General features: G+C 42.9%; 2 protein-coding genes across 2 annotated transcripts in view; one reads left to right on the top strand and one right to left on the bottom strand.

The window, feature by feature from the left end:
* The window catches only part of RARRES1 (retinoic acid receptor responder 1), a 75,977-nt gene extending 57,333 nt beyond the window's left edge, over positions 1-18,644 (top strand). The window contains exons 5-6 of the mRNA XM_025436073.3: positions 17,377-17,439; positions 17,956-18,644. Coding sequence (XP_025291858.1) covers positions 17,377-17,439; positions 17,956-18,105 — 213 coding nt within the window. The 3' untranslated portion in view covers positions 18,106-18,644. The remainder of the gene's footprint in view (positions 1-17,376; positions 17,440-17,955) is intronic.
* Positions 18,645-20,565: 1,921 nt separating this feature from the next.
* GFM1 (G elongation factor mitochondrial 1) overlaps positions 20,566-26,767 on the bottom strand; it is a 50,973-nt gene continuing 44,771 nt past the window's right edge. The window contains exon 18 of the mRNA XM_049099878.1: positions 20,566-21,046. Within this exon, the coding sequence (XP_048955835.1) occupies positions 20,885-21,046 (162 nt within the window). The 3' untranslated portion in view covers positions 20,566-20,884. The remainder of the gene's footprint in view (positions 21,047-26,767) is intronic.

Below are 26,767 nucleotides of genomic sequence, written 5' to 3'. Positions count from 1 at the left end.
GTGGCTCAGCGGTTGAGCGTCTGCCATCGGCTCAGGGCGTGATCCTGGAGTCCTGGGATCAAGTCCTGCATCAGGCGCCCGGCAGGGAGCCTGCTTCTCCCTCTGCCTGTGTCTCTGCCTCTCTCTCTGTGTCTCTCATGAATAAAGAAAATCCTTTTTAAAAATGCAGATTTCAAAAAAAAATGCAGATTTCTGTACATTGATTTTTGTATCCTGTGACCTTACTGAATTCATTAATCAGTTCTAGTAGTTTTTTGGTGGAGTCTTTAGAATTTTCTACATATAGTATCATGTCATCTGCAAATAGTGAAAGTTGTACTTCTTCCCTATAATTTGGATGCCCTTTATTTCTTGTCTGATTGCTGCAGCTAGGGCTCCAGGACTGTGTTGAATAAAGGGGTGAGAGTGGACATCTGTCTGGTTCCAGACTTTAGGGGGAAAGCTCTCAGGTTTTCACCATTACATATGATGCCAACTGTGAGTTTTTCATTTATGGCCTTTATTATGTGGTATATTCCTTGTAAACCTACTTTGTTGAGGTTTTTTTTTTTTTATCATGAATGGATGTTGTATTTTGTCAAATGCTTTTTCTGGGCCTATTAAAATGATCATATGGTTTTTATCCTTTGTCTTGTTGATGTGATGAATCAGTTTGATTTGCAAATATTGAACCACCCTTGCATCCCAGGAATAAATCCCACTTGATTCTGATTAATGCTTTTTTAAATGTATTATTGTAGTTCTCTTTCTTTGTGGTGTCTTTATCTGGTTTTGACATCAGGGTAATGATCACAAAATGAATTCGTTAGCTTTCTTTCCTCTTCTGTTTTTTGGAATACTTGGATAATAATAGGTATAAACTCTTCTGAATGGTAGAATTCACCTGTGAAGCCTTCTGGTCCCGAACTTCTGTTTGTTGGGTTTTTTGATTACTGATTCAATTTCATTGCTGATTGCCGGTCTTTTCAAATTTTCTATTTCTTCCTGATTCAGTTTTGGGATGTTATATGCTTCCAGGAATTTATCTGTTTCTTTTACATTATCTAATTCGTTGGCAAAGGATTTTTAATAATATTATCTAATAATCCTTCGTATTTCTGTGATGTCAATTGTTATTCCTCCTCTTTCCATTCTCATTTTGAGTTCTCTTTCTCTATTAAAGATTTTATTTATTGATTCATGAGAGAGACACAGGTGGAGCGAGAAGCAGGCTCCCTATGGGGAGCCTGATGTGGGACTTGATGCCAGGACCCCAGGGGCACGCTCTGAGCCAAAGGCAGACATTCAACCACTGAACCAACCACCCAGGCATCCCCTCTCTTTTTTTAATGAGTGCCTAAAGATTTATCAATTTTGTTGATCTTTTCAAAGAACTCGTCCTGTTTTTTTTTAAAAAGACTTTATTTATTTATTCATAGAGATGCAGAGAGAGAGAGGCAGAGACACAGGCAGAGGGAGAAGCAGGCTCCATGCAGAGAGCCTGACATGGGACTCGATCCAAGGTCTCCAGGATCACACCCTGGGCTGCAGGCGGCGCTAAATCGCTGTGCCACGGGGGCTGCCCCTCGTCCTGGTTTTATTGATCTGTTCTATTGCTTTTTTCAGTTTCTATTTTATTTCAGCTCTAATCTTTAAAATGTCCTTCCTTCTACTGGTTTTGGGTTTTGTTATTTTTCTTGCTCCTTTGGATGTAAGGTTATTTATTTGAGATTTTGATTGTTTCTTGAGGTAGACCTGTATAGCTATAAAGTTCCCTCTTAGAACTGCTTTTCCTACATCGCAAAGATATTGGACTATTGTGTTTTCATATTTATTTGTCTCCATGTATTTTATTTCCCCTTTGATTTCTTGGTTGACACATTCATTGTTTAGTAGCATGTTATTTAACCTCCATGTATTTGTGCTCTTTCCAGGTTTTTCTTGTGGTTAATTGCTAGTTTCATAGTATTATGGTCAGAAAAGATGTATGGTATGACTCTGATCTTTTTGAATATATTGAGACTTGTTTCATGACCTAATATGTAATCTATTCTGGAGAATGTTCCATGTGTACATGAAAAGAATGTGTATTCTGTTGTTTTTGGGTGAAATATTCTGTATGTGTTAGATCTATCTGGTCCGATGAATCATTCAAAGCCACTGTTTCCTGGTTGATTATCTGTTTGGATGATCTGTCCGTTTATTTGAGTGTCAAAGTACCCTACTATTATTGTATTACTTACTATTAGTTACTTCCTCTGTGTTTGTTACTAGTTGGTTTATGTATTTTGGTGCTCCCATGTTTGGTACATAAGTATTTACATTTTTTAAAACTTCCTGTTGGATTATTCCCTTGATACTGTCCTTCTTTGTTCCTTGTTACAATCTTTGCTTTCAAATCTATTTTGTCTGATATGAGTATTACTATCCTGTTTTCTTTTCCCCTCCCCTTGCATGATAAATATTTTTTTATCTTCACTTTCAGTCTGCACGTGTCTAGGACTGAAACAAGTCCCTTGTAGGCAGTACAGAGATGGATCTTGCTTTTTTTATTCATTGCATCACCCTGTGTCTTTTTTTTTTAATTTATTTTTTATTTTTTTTTATTTTTTATTTTATTTTAAATTTTATTTATTTATGATAGTCACAGAGAGAGAGAGAGAGAGAGAGAGAGAGAGAAAGAGAGAGAGAGGCAGAGACACAGGCAGAGGGAGAAGCAGGCTCCATGCACCGGGAGCCTGACGTGGGATTCGATCCCGGGTCTCCAGGATCGCGCCCTGGGCCAAAGGCAGGCACCAAACCGCTGCGCCACCCAGGGGTCCCTACCCTGTGTCTTTTGATGGGAATATTTACTCCATTTACATTCATAGTATGATTGAGGTATGTACTTATTGCCATTTTGTTACTTGTTCTATGGTTGTTTTTGTATTTTGTCTCTGTTCCTATTTTTCTCTTGTTCTCTTTTCTCATCTTTCTTTGGTGATATACTTGGATTCCTTTGTCTTTATTATTTTGCATATCTGTTACTGGATTTTAATTTCCAGTTACCATTAGGTTTATATATAACATCCTATGCATATAGCAGACTATAATAAGTCAATGGTCACTTAAGTTTGAACCCATTCTTTACTTGTCTTCCCATGTTTTAGGTATATGGTATAACATTTTACATCCTTTTATTTGGTGAGTCCTTGACTGATTTTTATAGATATACTCAATTTTACCACTTTTGTGCTTCCTACTTTTCTTACTCCTCTACTTGTGGTCTTTCTTTTCCACACAAAGTCCCCCATTAACATTTCCAATAGGGCTGATTTAATGGTGATGGACTTTTTTTTTTTTTTTTTTTTTTTTTACTTTTGTCTGGGAAACTCTTTCTCTCCATTTCTGAATCAAAGCCTTGTAGGGTAAAGTATATATGTTTTTAAAGATTTATTAATTTTAGAAAGAGTGAGCGAGCACAGTGAGGAGAGGCGGAGGGTGAGAGAGAGAGAATCCCAAGCAGACTCCTTGCTGAGCATGGAGCCCAAGGTGTGTCTTCATCTCACGACTCTGAGATAACAACCTGAGCCAAAACCAAGAGTCAGACGCCCAACTGACTGTGCCTCCCAGGCGCCCCTGGAAAGAGTACTTTTACTTTGGGTTGCAGATTTCTTTCTTTCAGCATTTGAAATATATCACGCCCCTCTCTTCTGACCTGCATAGTTTCTGCTGAAAACTCAGCTGATAGCTTTAAGCTTGTATGTAACTGTTTTCTTTTTACTGCTGCTTTTAAAATTCTTATTACTACTTATTGCCATTTTAATTACTATGTGTCTTGCTGTCGACCTCATTGGGTTGTTAGTGTTGGAGGCTCTGTGTGCCTCCTAGATCTGGATTTCATTTTCCTTCCCCAGATTAGGGAAGTTTTCAATATTATTTCTTGACATAAATTTTCTACCCCCTTTTCTCTTTTTCTTCTTAGATCTCCTATAAAGCAGATGTTATTATGCTTGATGGTGTTGCTGAATTCCCTAAGTCTATTTTCATTTTTTATTATTATATTTTCTTTTCTTCTGTTAGGCTTGATTGCTTTCCATTACTCTCTCCTCCAGGGCTAATCAATTTTTCTGCTTCCTCTTGTTTACTGTTTGGTTTTTTTTTTCTATCTAGCATATTTTAAGTTTCAGTTATGAGTTCTTTTTTTTTTAATTTTTATTTATTTATGATAGTCACAGAGAGAGAGAGAGGCAGAGACATAGGCAGAGGGAGAAGCAGGCTCCATGCACCGGGAGCCCGACATGGGATTCGATCCCGGGTCCCCAGGATCGCGCCCTGGGCCAAAGGCAGGCGCCAAACCGCTGCGCCACCCAGGGATCCCTCAGTTATGAGTTCTTCATTTCTGATTGGTTCTTTCTTTTTCCTGTCTCTTTGTTGAGGGTCTTGCTGAAATCCTCCACTCTTTTCTCAAGTCCAGTGAGATATCTTTATGACCATTACTTCAAATTCTCTGTGAGGCATATTACTTATCTCCATTTCATTTAGCTCTCTTGCTGTGGTTTTGTTGTATTCTTTCACTTGGGACATATTCCTGTATCCTCATTTTGTCTAACTCTCTGCATCTGTTTCTGTGTTAGGAAAGTCAGCTACATCTCTTGCAATGGCTCTCTTTGCCTACGTGGGCAAGGTTTCATCCCTGTGTTGTTAGCCGGCTTGAGTTGAGTCTGACTCGGCATTTGCCTGAGATGCAATAGCACCAAACTGCAGGGCACTTTCCCCGTTGTCCCTTGAGAAGCTTTCATTGGTAGGCAGAGCCTGCAGCCAGACTGGATGACTGCAGCCAGACCCAGCCCACTGCTGGGGTTCAGTCAGACTGCTGTGTGGTTATTTTCTCCTCTCCCCAGGGCAGGTGTCACCTGGGGAGTGGGGCTGGCCCCTGTAAGGGCTGCTTGCACGTTGCCAGACTTGAGGCACCACTTTGGATGGCCTCTGACCGAAGGTGCATCAGATGGGTAGGTCTGCAGGAAACATGGCTGTAGGGTAAGCAGTGCCAAAAAGGTCCATGTGGTCCCATGGGAGGAGCTACCTGTAAAACCTCCTGCCAAGCCCGGCCTGGCTGGAAGGGGCAGATCCACAGAAGCCTGTGGTGGTGGGTTGTGCTGCTGGCAAACTACATGGAGAATGTCTGCCCTGTGCTGGTCCCACCGGTGTCTGTTTCTGGGCGGGGATGGGAGGGTTCAGGGTCTGCCAGCTGGAGAAGTCTCTTGGTGGTCCCTGCCCCTGCAGTCACATTCTGAGATTGGCAAATACATCTCCTTCCCAAATACCCCAGGCATTTTCCAAACTATTGCTTCCATGCTTTATCTCAGTGGGGCTGTTCCTTCCTGCTTCTCCCAGAACCAAGCCTGCTGATTTTTAAAATTCTGGGTGTTAGGCCCCAGGATTTTTAGGCCCCTCTTATTTTCAGAGCCAAATGTTATGGAGATCTGTCTTCCTCGTGAGGATCTCCATGCCTGGGCACTGGCTTCAGGAGCTGTTCCTCTGTCCCCTCCGTGCCCATTGCGTACTTCCCTGTGGACCGTCCCATGGGTCTATTTGACCTCCCGCCGCATCTCCACCTTTTCTTCCCTCGCCAGTATAGCCTGTTCTCTACATTTAGTTGTGGAGGGTCTCTTCTGCCAGTCTCGGAGTCATTTTTTGGGTTATTTACACTGATGTGGGTGTTATCTAGTTGCATCCAGGGGACAAGGTGAGCTGAGGATGCTTCTACTCTGCCATCTTTTCTAGAAGTCCCAAGACTTTTCTCATTTCTTGAGGTGGGCCTGTATCACTATGAACTTCTCTCTTCGAATTGCTTTTGCTGGGTCCCAAAGATTTTGGACTGTTGTGTTTTCATTTTTATTTATCTCTGTATATTTTTTTTATTTCCTTTTGATTTATTTATTTGAACTCATTGCTTTTTTTTTTTTAGTAGCATGTTGTTTAGCTTCCTTGTATTTGTGGGTTTTCTCCAGCCTGTTTTCTTATAATTCATTTCTAATTTTATACCATCATGGTTAGAAAAGAGAATTGATAGGTTTTCAATCTTAAATCTATTGACACTTGTTTTGTGGCCTAACATGTGTTCTCACCTGGAGAATGTTGGATTCACGTGAAAAGAATGTGTTTTCCGCTCTTTTTGGATGGAATGTCCTGGACATACCTGTTCGATCCATCTCGTCTATTGGGTTGTTTGAAGCCAGTTTCCTTATTGATTTTGTCTTTATGAACTATTCTTTGATGTAAGTGAGCTGTTAAAGTTCCCTACTGTTATCTTACCGTTGTCTATTTCTCCCTTTATGTATGTTAATATTTGCTGCTTAGATATTTGCAATTTTTATCTACTCTTGTGGGATCAGTCTCTATTGTTTCGTGGTGCCCTTTTTTTTTTTTTAATCTCTTACAGTCTTTGTTTCAAAGTCTATTTTCTCTAAATACTACTGTTATTTTCATTTTTTGTTTCTATTTGAATTGGAAATGCTTTTCCATCCCTTCACATTCAGTCTCTATGTGTCTTCGGGTCTGAAGTGAGATAGATGGAGGGTGTTAGCACAGGCTGCCACAGCGTCCAACTGTCTAGGCTGCGGGAGAGGAAGAGAAGAGTGCTGCCCCCACCCTCCCAGCACTTTTGGTCCTGGAGAAATCTCCTGAAGACTTCTATTCCTCCAGGGCATGTTCCCGGATTAGTAAATTAATGGTTTTCATGTATGCCCCAGAGACTTTTCAAACCTCTGATTCTCTGTTGTGCCTCAGGCCAGCTATTACTGTATTTCTACCTTTATATCTTAATATTTGTCAGCCTCTCCCTGTATGTCTGTATTAGTTTAGTGTATTTAGCTGTTCCTGTATTGGTTGCATAGTTATTTATAATTGTCATCTCCTCTGGTAGGATTGATCCCTTTGTCATTATATCATGTCCTTGTCTCTTGCTATACAGTCTTTGTTTTCAAGTCTGTTTTGTCTGACAAAAGATTGCTACCCTGACTTTTTTGTTGTGTCCACTGGCATGGAGTATCTTTTTTTCCATCCCTTCACTTTCAGTCTATATGTGTCTTTAGGGCTAAATGGAGTCTCTTGTAGGCAAAATACAGATGGATCTTTCGTTTTTGTCTTATCCATTTACTCATCCTGTGTCTTTTGGTTGGAGCAATTAGACCATTTACATTTAAACCTATTATTGATTAGTATGTACTTACTGCAGTTTTGTTAATTGCTTACTGTTTGTTTTACATTCTCTGTTCCTTCCTCTTTTTTACTTCCTTTTGATATTTTCATTACTGTTATGCTTGGATTCCTTTTTTGTTATCTAGCACGGGTTTTTCACATGCGGTACCATATAGTTCATACATATTCTGAATATACAGCAGTCTGTATTTAGTTGATAGTCACTTCGGTTCTGACACATTCTGAATGTACCATCCCCATTTTGTGTATATGTCACCATAATTTACATATTTTTATTTTAGGAGTCCCTTAACTAATTTTTTGATGTAACTGATTTTACTACTTTTGTCTTTTAACCTTCATACTAGTGTTACAAGTGATTGGTCTACTAACTTTATTGTAAGTTTGCTTTTGATCATGAAACATTTCCTTTCTTGTTTTTCTACTATGTAGGATCTTTTTCTTTCCGTTTTCTTTCTTTCTCTCTATATTTCTTTCTCCTTCCTTTTTTCCTTCTTTCTTCCTCCTTCTCTCTCTTTCTTTTACACTTATGACTTTTTCTTTTCCACTTAAGTAAGTCTCTTTAACATTTCTTTTCCTTGTAAGGCCAGTTTAGTGGTGGTAAACTCCTTTAGCTTTTGCTTGGAAAATTATTTATTTCTCCTTTAATTCTGAATGATGATATTGCCAGATAGGGTATTCTTGGTTGTAGGTATTTTTTTCCCCCAGAACTTTGACTATATCATGACTCCCTTCTGGCCTGCACATTTTTTCCTTTGCACATAACTAGTTCCTTTTCTCCTGCTGCTTTTATCTATCTTTAATCTTAGACATTTTAATCATTTGTTTTGGTGTACCTCCTTGGGTTCATCCTGTTTGGGTCTGTCCATTTCCTTTCCCAGATTAGTAAAGTCTTCACCTGTTATTTCTTCAAATAAGTTTTCTCCTTTTTCTCTCTTTTTCTGGAATCCCTATAATGCTATTGTTGGTATACTTGTTATCCTAGAGATCCCTTAACCATCCTGATTTTATTTACATTTTTTTTCTTTTTGCTGTTTTGCTTGGTTGCTTTCCATTCCTGTGGCTTCCAGATTACAGCCCATTCTGCATCTGCCAAGCTAATATTGATTCTCTCTAGTGTATTTTTCATTTCATTTATTGAATTCTTTAACTATGATTGGTTCTATTTTTATATTTTCTATTTGTTGAAGATCTAGGTTGATCTACTCTTCTCCAGTCTGGTAAGCATCTTTATGATGAACTCTTTATCTTTATGAACTCTTTATCAGATAGAATGATTATCTCCATTTCATTTTGTTCTTTTTCTGACTTTTTGTTCTTTCATTTGGAATATATTCCTCTGTCTTCCCATTTTGCTTGACTTTCTGTGTTTCCTTCTGTGAAATAGAACAGCTACTTCTCCTAAACTTGTAACTGGTACCTGGTACCAGGTACCTGGTAACTGGCTGGCCAGCTAGAACTATGGCTGGCATGGGCTAGGGGCCATGAGGCACTTGGTCCTCGTGGGATGGCTGGAGCTGAAGTGGGCATGGGCTGGAGTAGCCTCAGGGCTTTTTACAGAGGTTGTCCCATGCAAGGGATGCCCTGGTAAGTCATCTAGAGCTAAAGCAGGTGCAGGCCTGGCATGTTTTAGGGTGTTTTACACCTGTCACCTTGGTGATATGGCTGGAGATGTAGTGAGTGCCGTCCTGGGGTGTCCTGCTGTGTGTTCTCCAGGGGCGACTTTGGTGGGATGCCTAGAGCTCAGACTGTTGAAGAGAGCCTGTTCCAGGGGCGGGGGGGGACAGCTGGGGCTGGTGTGGTTAGGGGCCCTGGGCTCACTGAAGCAGGCAGCTGGCCAGGGTTCCCATACCTGGGAGAAAGTGGAAGGAGGGAACGTAAACATCGGTGTGTGGCCGGAGGCCAGCCCCTCTGACTCTCGAGAGCATTCCTGCAGCTCCTCCAGGGCGGTTTCCTTTATACGCTAGTTGGTTTTTAACCCATGGGTAGCTGGGATTGGAATGGTGCGGTTGCCTACGGTGCGGGACTGTACCTCCGTCTGCACCATCAAGGTGGAGGGGCTGCATGGATGACCCTGACCAACCTCTCCAGCCCGAGATAATGTTCCATGGGTTCCGTTGCTTGGAAGACACTCAAGGACTAGGTTCTCCAAATTCTAGTTGCCCTTTGAAACTGTGGTTGTGCTATTTTCCATGGCCCAGGGCAGTCCCTCCTCACTGCTCTTTGCACCTTGGGCCGGGGTCCCCACAGTTGCTGTGTCTGCATCTCTCCCACCATTCTCTCTGTGGCCCCTTTATCCTGCTTTGGCTATTTGGGGTCTGTTGTGGTTCCAAACAAAATTTAAGATGATTTGTTCTACTTCTGTGAAAAATACTATTGGTATTTGATAGGGATTGCACTGAATTTGTAGATTGCTTTGGGTAGTAGGGACATTTTAATGATGCTCATTCTTTCAATATTCATGAGGATGGTACACCTTTACATTTGTGTCGCCTTCAACTTCTTTCATCAATGTCTTGTAGATTTCAGATATACATCTTTAGCCTTTTTTTTTTTTAATTCATTTGAGAGAGCACAAGCAGGGGGAGAGGCAGAGGCAGATGCAAACTCCTAACTAACTGAACTGGGAGCCCAACATGGGGCTCGATCCCAGGACCTAGAGATCATGACTTGAGCCAACAGCAGAAGCTTAACCATCTGAGACACTGAGGCGCCCCCAACCTCCTTGTTTAAATCAATTCCTAGATACTTTATTCTTTTAGTGCAATCATCAATGGAATTATTTTAATTCTGCTTTCTGCTAATTAGTGTAGACAAATGCAACGGATTTCTGTATATTAATTTTGTATCCTGCAAATTTACTGAAGTCATTTATAAGTTCTAAGAGTTTTTTTAAGAGTCTTTACATAGTATCATGTCATCTGAGAATATCATAAGTTTTACTTCCTCCTTACCAGGTTGGATGTCTTTTCTTCTTTTTTCTTGTCTGATTGCTGCAGGGACTTAATGTGACTTTATGCTGAATAAAAGTAGTGAGACTGCATATTCTTGTCTTGTTCCTGATCTTAAAGAAAAACTTTTCAGTTTTTCAACATTCAGTATGATGCTAGCTGTGTTTTTTTCCTGTGTGCTCCTTAGTATGTTGATATGTACACTCTAAGCCTACTTTGTTGAGTTTTTATAACGAGCAGATGCTGAATTTGCTAAATATCCTTCCTGATTTATTTGCAAATATTGAATCACCCCTGCATCCCTGGAATAAATCCCCCTTGATTGGGATGAATGATCCTTTCAATGCATTGTTGAATTCAGTTTACTAATGTTTTGTTGAGGATTTCCTACATCTGTATTCACCAGGAATAGTGGCTTATAATGTTCTTTTCTTGTAGTGTCTTTGGTTTTGGCATCAGGAGAATTCTGGATGCAGATGAACTTGCTAGTTTTCCTCACCCCCCCCCCACCTTTTTTGTAGAAGTTTGAGAAGAATTTATATTCTTCCTTAAGTGTTTGGTAGAATTTACCTGTGAAGCCTTCTGGTCATGGACTTTAGTTTGTGGGGAGATTTTTTTTTTTAACTGATTCAATTTTGTTACTAGTAATCAGTCTCTTCTACTTTTCTTTTGGATTCAGTTTTATATTTTGCTAGAAATTTGTGCATTTCTTTTACATTGCCCAATTTGTTGGCATTTAATACTTAAAGTATTCTTATAAACCTTTGTATTTCTGTGGTGTCACTTGTTTCTTCTCTTTCATTTTTTTTAAAGATTTATTTATACATGAGATGCAGAGACACAGAGAGATAGTCAGAGACACAGGCAGAGGGAGAAGCAGGCTCCATGCGGGGAGCCTGATGTGGGCCTTGGTCCCAGGACCCCAGGATCACGCCGTGGGCTGAAGGTAGATGCTCAACCGCTGAGCCACCCAGGGCCCCTCCTCTTCTAATTGTATTTGAGTCTTCTCTCCTTACTAATGAGTCTGGCTAAAGGTTTATGAATTTTATCTTTTCAAAGAACCAGGTCATGACTTCATTGATCTATTTCCTTTGTTTGTATCTCATTTCTGTCTAATCTTTATTTCCTTCCAAAAACTGAGCTTTGTCTGTTCTGTATACACAGAATATTCCATCCAAACAGAGAATATACATTTTTTCAAGTGCACATGAAACATTCTCCAAGATAAACCACATTTTAGGCTGCAAAACAAGCCTCGATAAATTTAAGTCCATCTGGTCTAATGTGATGTTCAAAATCCTTACTGATTTTCTGTCTGAACAATACATTCATTGATGTAAGTGGGAATTGCTTCATGTACCTATTTGCTCCTCTATGAGTAGCGTAGATGTTTATGTTATATGTGCTTGTGGAATGGATTTATCACAGGTAACACCCACCTTTGTCTCTTGCCAGTCTTTGTTTTAGTCTATTTTGTCTAAGTATTGCTGCCTTGGCTTTTTTGTTACTTCGCTTTGCATGCAGTGTCTTTTAGTCTCCTGTGTCTTGAGGTGTGAAGCGAGTCTCTTGTGGGTAGAATATAGATGGGTCTTGTGTTTGTGTGTTTTTTAAATCCATTCAGTCACCTCTGTCTTTGACCAGAGCCTTAATACAAATGCTCTAAAGTAATTATTGATAGGCATATACTTACTGCTATTTTAATTTTTTTTCTGGTTATTTTTGTACTCCTCTGGGTTCCTTTTCTTTTCTTGCTCTCCTCTCCTGCGGCTTACTGGCTTTCTTTAGTGTGCTTCCTGAATTGCTTTCTCTTTACACTTTGTGCATCTATTAAAGGTTTTTGATTTGTGGTTACCATGGTATTTGTGTATAACATCCTGTGTGTATAGCAGTCTTGTATTAAGTTGATGGTCACCTAAGTTTGAACACGTTGTAAAAGCACAAAATTTTTACTTATTTTACATATTTTTAGTTTGCGTATATTTAATCTCTCAACTAACTTTTGTAGATAAAATTGAATTCACTACTTTTGTGTTTTAACTTACATACTGACTTTATTAGTGACTAATCTACTACCTTTACTATTTGTTTTTACCAGTGAAATTATCCTTTCATCATTTTCCTCTAGTTAACAGCCGTTTCTTTCCACTTAAAGAAGTCCCCTTAACATTTTTTGTAAGGCTGGTTAGTGGTAATGAAATCTTTACTTTTTGTTTGTCTGGAAAACTTACTTCTCTGTCTTTCAATTCTGAATGATGACCTTGTCAGGTGTTCTTGGTTGTAGGCTTTTTTTCATTTCAGCACATCGCTGTATATTATCTTCTGGTCTGTAAAGTTTCTGCTAAATATTAGCTGACAGCCTGATTGGGTTTTCCTTGGGTCCATTTGTTTTCTCTTGCTGTTTTAAAAATTCTCTTTATCATTACTTTTTCATTGTAATTATTCTGTCTTGGTGTGGACATTCTTCATCTTGTTTGGGGCTCTCTGTGATTTCTGGACTTGGATGACTGTTTCCTCAGATTAGGGAGGTTTTCAGCTATTTTCATAAGTTTTCTGCCCCCTTTCCCCTCTCTTCTACTTATGGGGATCCCAATAATGCTAATGTTATTATGCCTGGTGAGGTCACAGAGGTCCCTTAAGTCTTATTTTTTTCTTTTTACTTTTCAGCTTGGGTGCTTCCTATTACCCTGTCTTCCAAGTCACTGAGCGGTTCTTCTACGTCCTCTAGTCTGTTTCCCTTTAGTGTATTTTCATTTTCAGGTATTGCATTCTTCATCTCTGTTTTTTTTTTATTTTCTATCATTTTGTTGAAGTTCTTGCTGAGTTCATCTGCTTTTTTCAAGTACAGTGAGTTTCTTTATGGCCGTTACTTTGATCTCTTTCTGTGGTTTTTGTCTAATTTTACATTTGGGATATATTTCTCTGTCTCCTCATTTTGTCTAAGTCTTCTGGTCTTAAAATTAGTGGCCTGTATAGAAACCGTCTGTGGTGTCCTGTAGCACAGTCTTCCTACCTGTGTTTGCTGCATCACCCCCCTGTTCTTGGTAAACTGTGATTGCTGTGGGCATGCCACTGGTTGGGGCTGGACCTCAGCCCCCTGGCGCAGTGACCCGTTTCACCGTTGCACGCACCCTGGGCAGCGTTCACTCTCCATACTGTGGAGGGTCGGGTCTACCGCGGCTGTGGGATCACTGGTGGGCAGCGCTGGCCCTCAGTGTGGCTGGATGCAGTTAACCACTGCAGAAGCTGTGGATACACCAGACTACGGGGCCTTATCCTTGCACAGCCAGCTAAGAGGCCAGCCCCAAGAGCTGCATGCAAGTTTGTAGGGTTATCTCTGTCTCCTCTCCCCAGGGCAGGCGTTGTTCAGGAGGGGCACCAGTCCTTATCAGCGCTGCCTGCTGGGTGTGGTGGGTCTGCAAGGGAACTCCAGGGTGGGCACACGCTCCTAGCAAGGTAGGTGCAAAGCACTGGAACTGGCTCCCGTAAGCATCTGGTAATCCAGGCTAGGGAGGGCAAGAAGATGGCACCCACCACTACCTTTGTTCCTGGAGCAATCGCCTGTAGCTCCCTGTTCCTTTGGCACACGTCCTAAGATTAGTCAGTAAGTCTCCTTCACGTATACCCCAGGTTTTTTGCAAAGTGCTCCTTCTGTGCTGTCTTGGGCCTTATTATTTAGTGTCCTGCTCTTGAAAGGCTTCGTTTCCTGTGGCTCTCTGTCTCTCCCACAGCTTAGCCCCACTGATCTCATAGCTCAATATTATGTGGATTCTACTTTCCAGAGTGGATCCCCAGGGCCACGGGGGTCTGGTATGGGGTGCGATCCTCTCACTCTTGTGTGCTTGTGATATCCATCCCATTTGTGCTGGTCCTGTCAGGGGTCTGGTGCCCCGTCGTGTCTCCACCTCTCCTAGCTTTTGTGATGTGACCTTCTCTCTACAACCAGCTGTGGAAGAGCTTTGCCAATTTCTCAAGTTACTTTCAGAGTTAGTTGTAATATATGCAGTTGTTGGTTCAGTGTGTCTAGGGAATGAGATGAGCTTGGAATCCTCCTACTGTGCCTTCTTCCCCCTCCTTCGGACCCCTTAATGTCCATACTTTCTTTTCATTTGCAGTTGTATGTGACCTGTTACCAAACTAACAACCACCTGGATGTAGTATGGCCCAAATATTCAACTTTATTTCTGCCTTGCAGTGCCTCTCGTCTGTCCATGAATGTCACTCATCCAACCTACAAATGGGAAAATTGGGATACAAGTAATTGTAGAGTTAAGAAAACAAAAATGCAGAGGGAGAATGGTCACTTAGTAACAGCTTTAGCCTTTTTTTTTTTTTTTTTACCCTGTGAGGTTTGGGTTTTAGATAAGTAGTAACTGAATATGCAGCTTCATCTCTTAGGGCCTATTAAATGAAGATTAACAAATTTACTAAAGTCCTTTTTTTTAAAAATATTTTTTATTTATTCATAGAGACACACAGAGAGAGAGAGAGGCAGAGTCACAGGCAGAGGGAGAAGCAGGCCCCATGCAGAGAGCCTGATGTGGGACTCGATCCAGGGTCTCCAGGATCACGCCCTGGGCTGCAGGCGGCGCTAAACCGGTGCGCCACCGGGGCTGCCCTACTAAAGTCCTTGAAATTAACAGAAATCTAAACCACTAGAGCAATCGGTAAATTTGGTTTCAAAGTTGATACACATTTAGTTTCCTTAAAGAAAAGTATGCACATGTCCACATAGATTTTCAGATTCTGCTCTTCTGTAGCCACAAAGGGTTCCCATGATCTGTCAGCAAAAGCAGTAACCTGGCGACAAGCAAAACAAGGAAGTATGCTTTACAGAGTCCCTAAGATCAGATCAATCTACTCTTCTCGAAGACTAGATGCAGGATGGCAGGGCCGATAGAGCCAAGGCAGCACGGCCCAGGAAGTGCCCAGAGGCGCTCTGTGGCCCAAGGTGGCTCAGGGAAGTATAGAGATTATGGTTTTTCTGAAAACTTTTTGAGTGGGAGTCCCTGTCTTTACACTCAGGGTTAAAGTCCCCTTTTGATGCCGTGGTGCAGGGACGGGCAGGCGTACAGACTCACAGCTCCAAGGGAACAAGGCCTGAGGGCAGACTGGGGTAATAAGACGATGATGCAGACATACAGACAGACCCACCTGACCCGTCATTTTAGACGGAGGAACAGGTGTCATTCTTAATGCCACGGGGACTGTACCAAGGGCAAGGGAGGTACTGCTGGCTAAAGAGAAACAAAACCAGTTGCGGACTTTCCACACACCCTTGGCCCTTAATTTGAACTGAGAAAAGGTACAAGTGAGCCTTGTTCCAACACTTAGGAGTCCAAACCAGGTGTCGTCAGCACCCCTCAGTATCCTGCAGCACCAGCTGCGGCCCGAGGCCTTAGCCTGGCGGGACGGCCCTGATGGCCAAGGCTGCGTCCTAGAAGCCTCCCTACCTGCCCCATATAATCGCCCAGGAGGCCTCCTTCAGGTAGCGTAGATTAATAATTAGGCCCACTTCCCCTCGGCTCAAACCACGCTGGTTCTGTGGGGATCGTGCAGTCTGTCTCTAGGAAGATTAAAACGCTTAGTTACTGGAAAATGTAAAAGTAAATCATCAATTTGGAGGATAAGGATTTGGCATTTGTGATCATTTGAACCAAAGCCAAAGAGATCATTTCTGAATAATATTAAAAAGAACTGGGATCCCTGGGTGGTGCAGCGGTTTGGCGCCTGCCTTTGGCCCAGGGCGCGATCCTGGAGACCCGGGATCGAATCCCACATCGGGCTCCCGGTGCATGGAGCCTGCTTCTCCCTCTGCCTGTGTCTCTGCCTCTCTCTCTCTCTCTCTGTGACTATCATAAAAAAAAAAAAAAAAAAAAAATTAAAAAAAAAAAAAAAAAAAAAAGAACTACCTCAGGGGCGCCTGGGGGGCTCAGTGGTTGAGCGTCTGCCTTTGACTCAGGTCGTGATCCTGGGGTCCTGGGATCGAGTCCTGCATCGGGCTCCCTGCATGGAGCCTGCTTCTCCTCCCTCTTCCTGTATATCTCTGCCTCCTTCTCTCTGTGTGTCTCTCATGAATAAATAAATAAAATCTTAAAAAAAAAAAAAAAAGAACTACCTCTTGGCAGAGTGTGCCCTGGCGGGGGTGGCCCAACCCTGGAATAATTTGCCAGGCCAGGATGTGCAGTGTCCCCTCCTGCTCCCTGGTTTGGTGGACGGTGCTTCCTCCCAGAGAAGGAAGACTCTATAAAAACAAAAATGTAAAGGCTTAATAATGTTACTGAGGAAGGTCTTAATTAAATGGTACAGGGTTTACAAACATTGTAATATTAAAAAAAACATGTAACGCTGTGTTTTTTAGCAAAGTAGTCCTCAAACGGAGTTGGAAATCCATTATTTGTTTCAGGGTTTCCTCTTTTTTTTGTCTAAAATCTAGAGACTGCTATGATTTTCCTCCAGAAATGCTATTTTCAAAAACAGAATAAGAAGGCATTGTCCTGGGGAAAAAAAGAAAAAAAACCTTCAAGTTTATAAGTAAAATCAACATTTTTAAAAAAGATTTTATTTATTCATGAGAGACACAGAGAGAGAGGCAGAGGGAGAAGCAGGCTCTGTGCGGGGAGCCCGATGTGGGACCCGATCCTGGGACCCCAGGATCACGCCCTGGTCCCGGAGGCAGGCAGTAAATCGCGGAGCCCCCAGGGACCCCCCAAAACCAATTTTTAAACTGTACAAATACGTGGAAGTAGCCTGGCCGCCTAGAAACCTCCAGCGTACTGGTTCTAGAGGCAGTGCATAAAGAACGCGGGTGGTAAAGTCTGTAAATCTGGTTTAAGTCCGTTTTTCACTTACCAGCTGCAACCTGGAACCTGTAACACTCGGCTCATGATCTGCACTCCCCTAAGACAGAGATCACGCAACAACACGTGGAAAGCGCGTAGCACAGAACTTGGTCCACGGTCCTTTGGAAGCGCTGGCCGCCCGGTCAGGGGAGGTGCACAGTCTAGATTCCCAAGGTTGTCGGAGGATTCTCCGTATCCGCACGGGGCCCCGCCTCCACCAGGAACCATACCGACTGGAGAGCGGAAGTGCTGGACAACTAGGTTGTCCCCGAACCCGGTGACAAAGCAGTAGGAGGCCATGACTTCAGGGAGCCGCGGGCTACCCCAGGAGAGCCGAGGCAGGGCCCGCAGCTAAGCAGGAACGCACCCGGTTCATTGCACTCACTCCCTTTTTCCTTCCCTAGAAAACGAATGAGGATGCAATTGATTTTGATTACACGGTTCTACTCCACGAATTCTCGACGCAGGTACAACAAAACCCTATGTAGGTAGGAGGTGGCGGAGGGGCGGGAAGTGTGGTCCACGCGGAGCGCGCCTTGGGGCCAGGAAACGAAGCGGCAGCTCCACACCGTTGTCACGGGGTTTTATTTGGGGTAACTTCTTGACAAGGGGGGTTGGCAGGGGCACCACGCGGCTCGGTCCCAGTTGTTAGTCCACAGATTTTATGGAACAAGAGGGTGCGTGGAGGCCACTGCCCTGAGGTCAGGGGGCTGACACCTCACAGACCTCCTGGCACCACCTGTGCAGGGTTGGGGGGGTCTTTACTAGATCGACTGTAGGGAAGATCAAAACAAGCCTCAGGCATTCGGGGCAGGGCACACGGTTCCCCCAGGGCCTGGACATGTTCCCAAGGGAGCTCGTTTCATGGACACCGACAGGGTGGGGGCCGAGATGGGCTCAGGACCGTCAGCACCCCTGCGGTACACAACTGCGTTTGCCGGACGTCTTGGTGGACCCTAATATCTGGGACCCTTATTTTCTAGGAAATCATCCCCTGCCGCATTCACTTGGTCTGGTACCCAGGTAAACCGCTGAAAGTGAAGTACCACTGCCAGGAGCTGCACACAGCACAGGAGGGCTCTGGCACCGAAGAAGGCTCAGCTGTGGCGCCAACACAGCCTAATAATTTCTAGAGAAGAAAATAAGATCTGCTCATACCAAATTCTAAACAAAGTGACTGTACTAAGTCATCACTAATCACTCTGGTAAAACAGGGAAGGTAGAAGGTATTCTGATCTTTGGCAAAAACTGCAATTACAGTCCTCAACAATTACAAGACGTTGGGGTTTTTGTTTTTCTGTTGGTTTCGTTCATTTAATCAATTCTGGGAACGCAGGCGTACCGAACCCTGCTCCGTGCTAAGCAGTTTACTCCACGGGCTTCTCAGGGTTTCGGCCCTAAATGCTGTGCTTGGATCAATACACATTGAGGAAAACAAAAGATTGAAGGTCTCACCTCTGTATTTCTCATTACCTTGAACGTAGCGCAGCCGACTACTTTCTGTTGCTAGATTCCTGCTACCTAGGATGTAAAGAAGAGAATATATCTCAATAAAGCAAATTGTAGAGAAAATATTATCAGTTTAGAAGGAACTTTACTATTTTTTACGATTTCAAGCGACTATTCTTTTTTGTATCTACTTTTAAATAAATATTTACATTTCTACATAAAACGTGTTCGATGTGTTTGTAGAGATTTGTATAATATGCTAAATTTGTACTAAACTCTTAGTCTTGTGTAATTCAAATTTTATAAATATAGTGTTTCATGGATAAAGCCAAGTATCTGCAAACGGAATAGTGACATAACTGAAATTCTATCAAATATGTACAATTTTCATTTCTAACGACAATTTGCACGCAGTGTTGGCCTAAATCAATTTATAAAAGTCGGCACAATATGTACCCTAAGCAGATTCGGTGGGGGACCTCCCCAGGGCAGGAGGAAGTGATCCAGCGCGTGTGGCCATCGTCTGCCTCTCAAAATTCCTAGCATTTCTGGGGGAGGAATTCAATTTTTATTCTACCCATCAAGGTTCTTCTAGCTGGTCTAAGAATTAAACAGATTAACAGGAGGAAAAAAGAAACCACCCGGAGAGGCCTAGTAATGCCGTTGGCGCCCGGAGAAATGACCACGGCAGGCAGTTTCTATACTTTATAAACAGTGTGAATCTCTAAGGAATTAGCAGGACAAAGAAAACTTTGGGAGCTTCGATTAGTAAGGAATTCTCCACAGAATCCGGACGAGGCAGTGAATTAGTTACAAGTCACAGGGTTGGTTGTCTACACGTCCTTAGTCTACACGTCCTGCCTCTGACGCCGAGGCTCCACCCAGGGGTACAGGAAGGCTCGTCCTCACGTGGGAGGTTCGGTTCCTGCTGGGGGGGGGGTGGGGGGGCAGAGCGCCCTGCTGTGAAGTCTGTCTCTTAAATGACTTTATTTGAAATAACCAATACGCCCAAGTGGGACCCCGGGGGTGGCCCGCCCTGGCCCCTGCAGTCCCCTCACTGACGCTCCCCTGGAAGTTGCAGAGAACCACCGACCCGGCGGGGTGGTCCTCGCTGGAGCTCTCGGTCAGACACTCGTCGATTCAGGTAAACTCCTCGGGGACACAGTGACGGGAGAGCCGCTCGGAGCTGCCCACGGTTCCAACAATCAGATAATGAGAGGCATTCCTGGGGCATAAACGGGCACCGATGGCTAAGGACTGGGTCAAATTCTAAACGGGTGAGTGACGCGGAGGGCAGCCGGCCCAGGGGTCCAGGTGGCGGCAGGGACAGATGCGGCTCCGGCCACCGCCCTGGAGCGGCTGCCGCGGTTTCTCCGACGATCGCGTGGCCAGGGTTCAGGAAAAAGGCCACTTTTAGTTCTCAGAGGATTCCGAGGCCAAAGGAGAGAAAACGCGAGACACCCACGTGGACGGCTGCACCAGGCACCAGGAGGAGCGCGATCCCCGGGCCTGACCCAGGTCCTAACGAGCTCTGTTAGAACCCAACATCCACAGTCGCGTTAGTGAGACCTTTTTCTACAATCACCCTTAGTTTTGCCAAAAATAGCTTAAACCTATCAGCCTGATTCAGACCAATGTGCTTGCGAAATAAACCCAGCTTCAGTTCACCTGGTCCGGTCACTCACCTGAGGACAGCGGCAATGACGACCGGTCCGGCGGCCCTTTCCAACTGCGGGTTTTGTAAGGGATTTCCTGAGCGAGGCCAGCAGCGAGCCACACAGTGGCCACGGGGCTTCCCCGATAGTTCGGGGTCAGCCCCTCTCCCGGCCGCCACAATTCACCGAGCACGGGAGCCGGAGCCAGAGGCTGCGAACGAGCTCCCGGGCTGTTCCACCAAGTCAGCCTTAAAGCTGTCGGGTCTCTGCGGGTCGCCCTCCCCTACAGGACGGGACGTCCCAGTGAAGACTCTGGCGGGACAGTGTTCCCGGCGGTGGCCTGCTACGGGGAGGACAGACTGGTCCTGAATTCACGCACACAAAAAATCATTATGAAAACATAAGGATCCCCGCTGAGCATTTAGGAATTCTGGAAAGATCAGATAGGGAGAAAAAGACAAATATTCCAATTTTTCCCCAAACATATATTTTATCAAATTGCTCTAAGTCATAGCATAAAAGAAAACCTTTTCCTTAAATCCGAAAAAAAAAATCCTCAAAATCATTAGTGGTTCCAACAGGAATGTCATAGAAATTATAATCCTCTTCATTCAGTCCCATGTTCTTGATTCTTGTTCTGCTTGAGTCTAGTTTTTCTACTAGTTCCAGAAATTCTTACCCAGTTCAGTTTTATGATCAAGGTCATCAGAAGAAACCTGGACTCAGGGTTCCTTCCTTCAAGGGTCTCACTGAAGACGAAACACCTGCAGGAAGCTTCTGTGAAAGCATCGGAGCCGAAGTCTACGTGTCAGGGGATCCCCGGGGAGCGCTCAGGGGCTGAGCATCCGCCTTCGGCCCAGGGCGTGAGCCCGGGGTCCTGGGATCGAGTCCCACGTCGGGCTCCCAGCATGGAGCCTGCTTCTCCCTCTGCCTGTGTCTCTATCTCTGGGTCTCTATGAACAAATAAAATCTTAAAAAATAATAAAAGATTTCATTTCAGACCTTGATTTTGGCAAGTTTCTAAAACAGTATCAAAAGGTTTGAACATGTGACCTGGTAGGCTCACGGATCATTTTGAAACCATACTTAGCCATTTAACCAAAGTATAAAAGATTCCAAAAGCAAGTGCAGACGGTTTATAGTTGTGAACCAGGTGGCTCAGGTTTTTTTTGATAATCAAAAACCCAACAGAGACAAAACGTAGAATCTTTGTTTTTCCAGGCAGATTACATGAAAGGTAAAGGAAAACTTTGTTTTAAACTCTTACAAAAACCAAAACAATAACCTAAGAAAATGTTTTCCTTTTAACACAGAGAAAAAAGATTCTAATATCGCACAGTGTACTTTTGATAAAATTCATTCTTAAATAAATTTAATCTCGGTCAGTACTGGCCACAAATACAATTCCTATCCAAAGGCCCCTTTACTATGAACCTTATACAACTTTTTATATTCATATTTTGTCCTAAGTTTTCCCTCTTCAAATAATTAGCCTCACTTTAGGACAAAATTGTTTTCCCTCAAAAAAAATGTATTTTTTTTATGTCTCATACTTTTTCTTATCAAAAACATCTATCTTACTTTCCTTGCAGAGTTGCTTACCTTATTTCTAGTACATTTAATACCATATATTAATTAGAATTCCTCACCCTTAGAAAATGTAATTTCTAGGGTAAATGAAGTTGTAAGCAATTGTGAATTGCCTCATACACCAGCAAATTTTGCATTGGCAAAGTTATGGATGCATTTTATAATTTCTAGGAACATGAGTTTATTCCCAGTTTTTAATAAAGTGCAAAACATGTTTAACTAATGGACCCAAATTGATTTTTAGTTTCTCTGTAATAAGGAAACCAAAAGTAGTTAAACATGTTTAGTAATTAATGTTTCTCATTTTGCCTTATTTGGAAATGACCTAGATATTCAATGAATTCAACATAATCCGTCACTTAAACTTAGCAAATCTTCAGAGTTTCAAGATTACCAAAAAGATCTGGGAAACCTATCTTAAAAATTTCCCTAAATTTTTTTTTGTTGTTGTTATTTACATCTATTCCACGTACTTGGTCTTAACAAACTTAAGTTACCCATAAAGAGTTCAAGAGACAGCAAAGTCAATCATCCTCCCAAGCTATGATTATTTTTTTAAAGCATTTTTTTTTTTATAAATTTTATTTATTTATGATAGGCACACAGTGAGAGAGAGATAGGCAGAGACACAGGCAGAGGGAGAAACAGGCTCCATGCACCGGGAGCCCGACGTGGGATTCGATCCCAGGTCTCCAGGATCGCGCCCTGGGACAAAGGCAGGCGCTAAACCGCTGCACCACCCAGGGATCCCCATTTTTTTAAAACATTTTGTAACAGAGATAACATCAACTTAGTTGACTCTAAACTCAAGCAGGATAAAACTTTTAATTCTATCACTAGTAATGTCAAAAACATGTCTATTTTAAGTCAACAACCTTAAATTAGCTTCAATACTAAGTATTTTTTCAGATTGTGTGAACCCAAAAAACAACTGGGTTAGTTTCTAAGAGTTTTAAGGATGCCCAATCCCACAGGTGCTCACCTTCAAACCAACTAGATAGGGCTCGTTTACAGGCTGGTTTCAGTAGATAGATGATGGATGACAGATGGACACAAACACAGGGACAGACACAAGCAAAAATCTTACAGCTTTTATTTTTAATAATATTTGTGGAGAGGACATTATAGGCCTGATTTCCTCCCTTCCACCCTCCCTTCCTTTCCACGGAGAAACTTCTTTAAGTTTGTATTTCAAAGAAGGGCTCTGAGGTCCAGGAGAGGGTGGGGTAGAAAATTTACATTATAAAGACGTCGTCGAGAAAGAATCTAAGTTTTCTCCAAGGTGGACTCTTTGGGACACAGGGGCTTCCTTTTTTTCTAAAGTTTTTTTTTTTTAATTTTTATTTATTTATGATAGTCACACACAGAGAGAGAGAGAGAGAGAGAGAGAGAGAGAGAGAGAGAGGCGCAGAGACACAGGCAGAGGGAGAAGCAGGCTCCATGCACGGGGAGCCCGATGTGGGATTCGATCCCAGGTCTCCAGGATCGCGCCCTGGGCCAAAGGCAAGCACCAAACTGCTGCGCCACCCAGGGATCCCGACACAGGGGCTTCCTATCAGAGGTGCTAGAGTCTGCGCATAACACCCCTTCCTAGCAGTTTGTATTTCAAAAAAGCCTCTTTCCCCTTTTAAAAATTCCATCTTAGGTGAAATGAAAGCAAAAATAAACTATTGGAACTACACGACAATAAAATACTTCTGGGCAGCAAAAGAAGCAATCAACAAAACATAAAAGACCAACTTATTGAATGGAGATGATTTGCAAGTGACAGATCTGATAAAGGGTCAGTCTCCAAAATATATAAAGAACTGCTACAACTCAATACCCCCCAAAACCATCCAATTAAAAATGGAAGACATGGGCAACCCGGGGGGCTCAGGGGTTTAGCGCCGCCTTTGGCCCAGGGCGTGACACTGGAGACCCGGGATCGAGTCCCACATGGGGCTCCCTGCATGGAGCCTGCTTCTCCCTCTGCCTGTCTCTCTCTCTCTCTCTCTCTGTATCTCTCATGAATAAATAAAATCTTAAAAAAAAAAAAAAAAAAAGAGGACATGAACAGACATTTCTCGCAAGAAGACACCCAGATGGCCAAGACACCTGAACGATGCTCAACAGCACTCATCATCAGGAGACGCAAGTCAGCCTCCACCACATCTGTGAGAACAGCTAAAACCAATAACACAGGAAACAACAGGTGTTGGCGAGGTCGTGGCCAAAAAACAGCATCCTCACGTACTGTTGGTGGGACTGTAAACTGGCGCAGCCACTGTGGAAAACTGTGGAGGTTCCTCAAGAAGTTAAAAGTAGTAGTTGCAAGTAGAGCTGCCCTAGGATCCAGTAATTGCACTCCTGGGTATTTAGCCAAAAAACGTAAAAACACAAATTCAGAAGGGTCCACGTACCCGTGTTTGCCGCAGTGTTTACAACAGCAAAGCACGGAAGGAGCCCGAGGTGCGTCAACAGATGAATGATGAACACGTGGGGTTTAGGTACACGGAGTAGGATTCAGCCTCAAAATAGTGACATCTGCCACTTGCGACAACCTGGGTGGAGCCAGAGTCTGACGCTTAGTGAAAGAAGTCAGAGACGGAAACACCTAGGATTTCACTCAAATGTGGAAACAAAACAAAGGGGAAAAACACAAACCAAAACAAAAAAAAAGGCTAACTATAGTCAAACAGGTGGTTACCAGACTGGCGGGGGGCGGCGGGAGGGGTGTGTGTGCAGCAAATGGGGCCCCTGGTGGCTGCGTCCTTTAGGTGACGGCCCTTGACTTAAGACTTCAGGTCATGACCTCAGGGGGTGAGACCCAGGCCCTGGCAGGGAGTCCGCCCCGCCTCGCTCTCCCTCTGCCCGTCTCCCCACCTGTGCTCGCTCTAAAATAAATACACCTTAAAAAAAAGGAGTCCCTTTATCACGATGGGCCCCGAGTTGCGGACAGAACTGTAGCATCACCGTACGGGCACCTGCACCTGAGAGGACACCGGATGCTCCCTAGCCTGGAATCCAAACCTAAAACTTAGATAAAGGCGGGCCTGAAGGCGTCCAGAGCTGCATTTCTGGTTTTGTAGCCATTCCTAAGACCAAGACGGTGGCTTCCGATCCCCCCGAAGAAGTGGATTATTATCACCCGAGTATGTTTGGACTGACCTGCCTCTTTAAACTTTTATGTTTTTTAAGATTTATTTATTTTAGAGAGGGGGGGGAGAGCACGGAGAAGGTGAAGTGCAGAGGGTGCTGGAGAGGGTGGGAGGAGGAGGGAGGGAGAGGGAGGGAGGGGAAGGGAGGGGGAGGGAGGGTGGAAAACTTTACACTGAAGAGAAAAATTTTATAGACACGGACTTTACAAAATGAAATGAACAGACGATGCTTTTTAGATCTAGTTTATATATTTTTCTATTTAAACCCCAATCCTTTGTCCCATCTTCCCAATATCCACCTGACTTAAAGAACCACGAAGTATTCTGAGGCCCTGGAAACAATCATTCAAATGAACCACCAGGTCGCCCACCTAGTAATAATGCAAAGTAAATACTTTTTAAAAAAAATATCTACAATGACTAAATCACATCAAGATCAACCGATAAGCTCCTTCAACTGAAGTTCCCTAAATAATCTCTAGAAAAGGTGCCGAGATTATAGTAATAACGTCGATATCCTGTGATCTTTAATCAACTTCTCAGTATCACACAAAGGGCCAGAAAGGGCCTTTGGCTGTCTAGTCTCAGTTATCTCAAAGTCCACTTGCTCATGAAAGCATTGTTTAATTAATGAGATTAGGCTCCCAAATATGACCATTACTCAACGTACAGATTTATTTCAGTAAAATAGGTCATGAAGAGGAATTCCACACACAGACAACACGCAAACACAACTGCCTAAATGCATAAAACTCCCAAAACTTAGACTAAATATTTCTAATATCACCATTAGAAGATCTTCTCTAGCACAATCTCAGAGTGGCTGACCTGATTTCACTCATATTGATTTTGTCAGCTAACAGCAGAGAAAAATCACTTCATTGGCCTTGACATAAAATTAAAAACTCTAAATTCCCTAAGTCGTCTTTGGGAGCCTAAATTCTGTGGGGGCCCTAAATTCTTCTGAGTCACCTGGCCAATGGCAGGTATATACAGCATCACATCTATCTTCCTAATCTCTAGAACTTCCAAAATTTTAAGATATGCAAAATAATACGAGGATTTTGTCTACATTCCATTGCTTTCTACTCTGGTTTTCTACTTGAACTATGAATTGTTAGAAATTAAACAAATTCTTCTCAAAGTCATCTGAAAGTCTGTATTTGCCCACAAATGAGTTCTTCACGATGAGTTTATTCCACAATTTCTCTCAGCTTAGAAAATTCTACGACCTGCAGGCTCTGTGACCGTGCCTAGCTTCCAAAGTGCTGCCGTCACCCAACTTGCCGCCTAACAGTCACTTGAATGGATAAATGAATGAGTGAACACTCACAATGAGCCACAAACACGACCGACTACTTCAAGGGTACATTCTAGTGTTCTTTATACGAAGACATTTTAAGCAGCAATTACAGCTCTCGGCCAACCATTTACAGTTCGAGCAACGCAAATAGTCATCTTCTTACAAAGGGACAGACTTCTACGGGGTCACAAATTACTATTACCTGGTAGGGGCCTCGCTCCATTGGCATCAATTTTAAAACTTATCCAGATTCCAAAAACATTGAGATATGAAAAATTCTAACAGTTCAGGACTAAATTTTAATGATTTTGCCACTAAATACTCTAAGACTGAGCAAGGAGGAAAGGAAGGACAGAAAATTAACCTTATTTCTTTAAAGGCAAAGTTAATCCAACTACATTCACAGAGGAGAAAATTAATAACATGACACATCTAAACAAATTTCCCATTTCATGTCTAGGAAATGCAGGAAATACTGGTCTTTAAAGTTCCCTGTATATTAGAATCAAGCGGAAGACTTTTAATCTTGATCCAGAGGATCAGTATCCAGAGGCTGGACTGGGCGTTTCTTTTTAAGCTCCCCATGTGATTTTTAAAGTGCAGCCAGGATCAGCGGGTTGGGAATCCCTCCCTAGTGCTGTTACTTTTCTCTGACACA

This window comes from Canis lupus, chromosome 23 (assembly GCF_003254725.2).
Source record: "Canis lupus dingo isolate Sandy chromosome 23, ASM325472v2, whole genome shotgun sequence".
Classification (NCBI taxonomy): Eukaryota; Metazoa; Chordata; class Mammalia; order Carnivora; family Canidae; genus Canis; species Canis lupus.
This window is presented reverse-complemented; position numbering and strand designations above follow the sequence as displayed.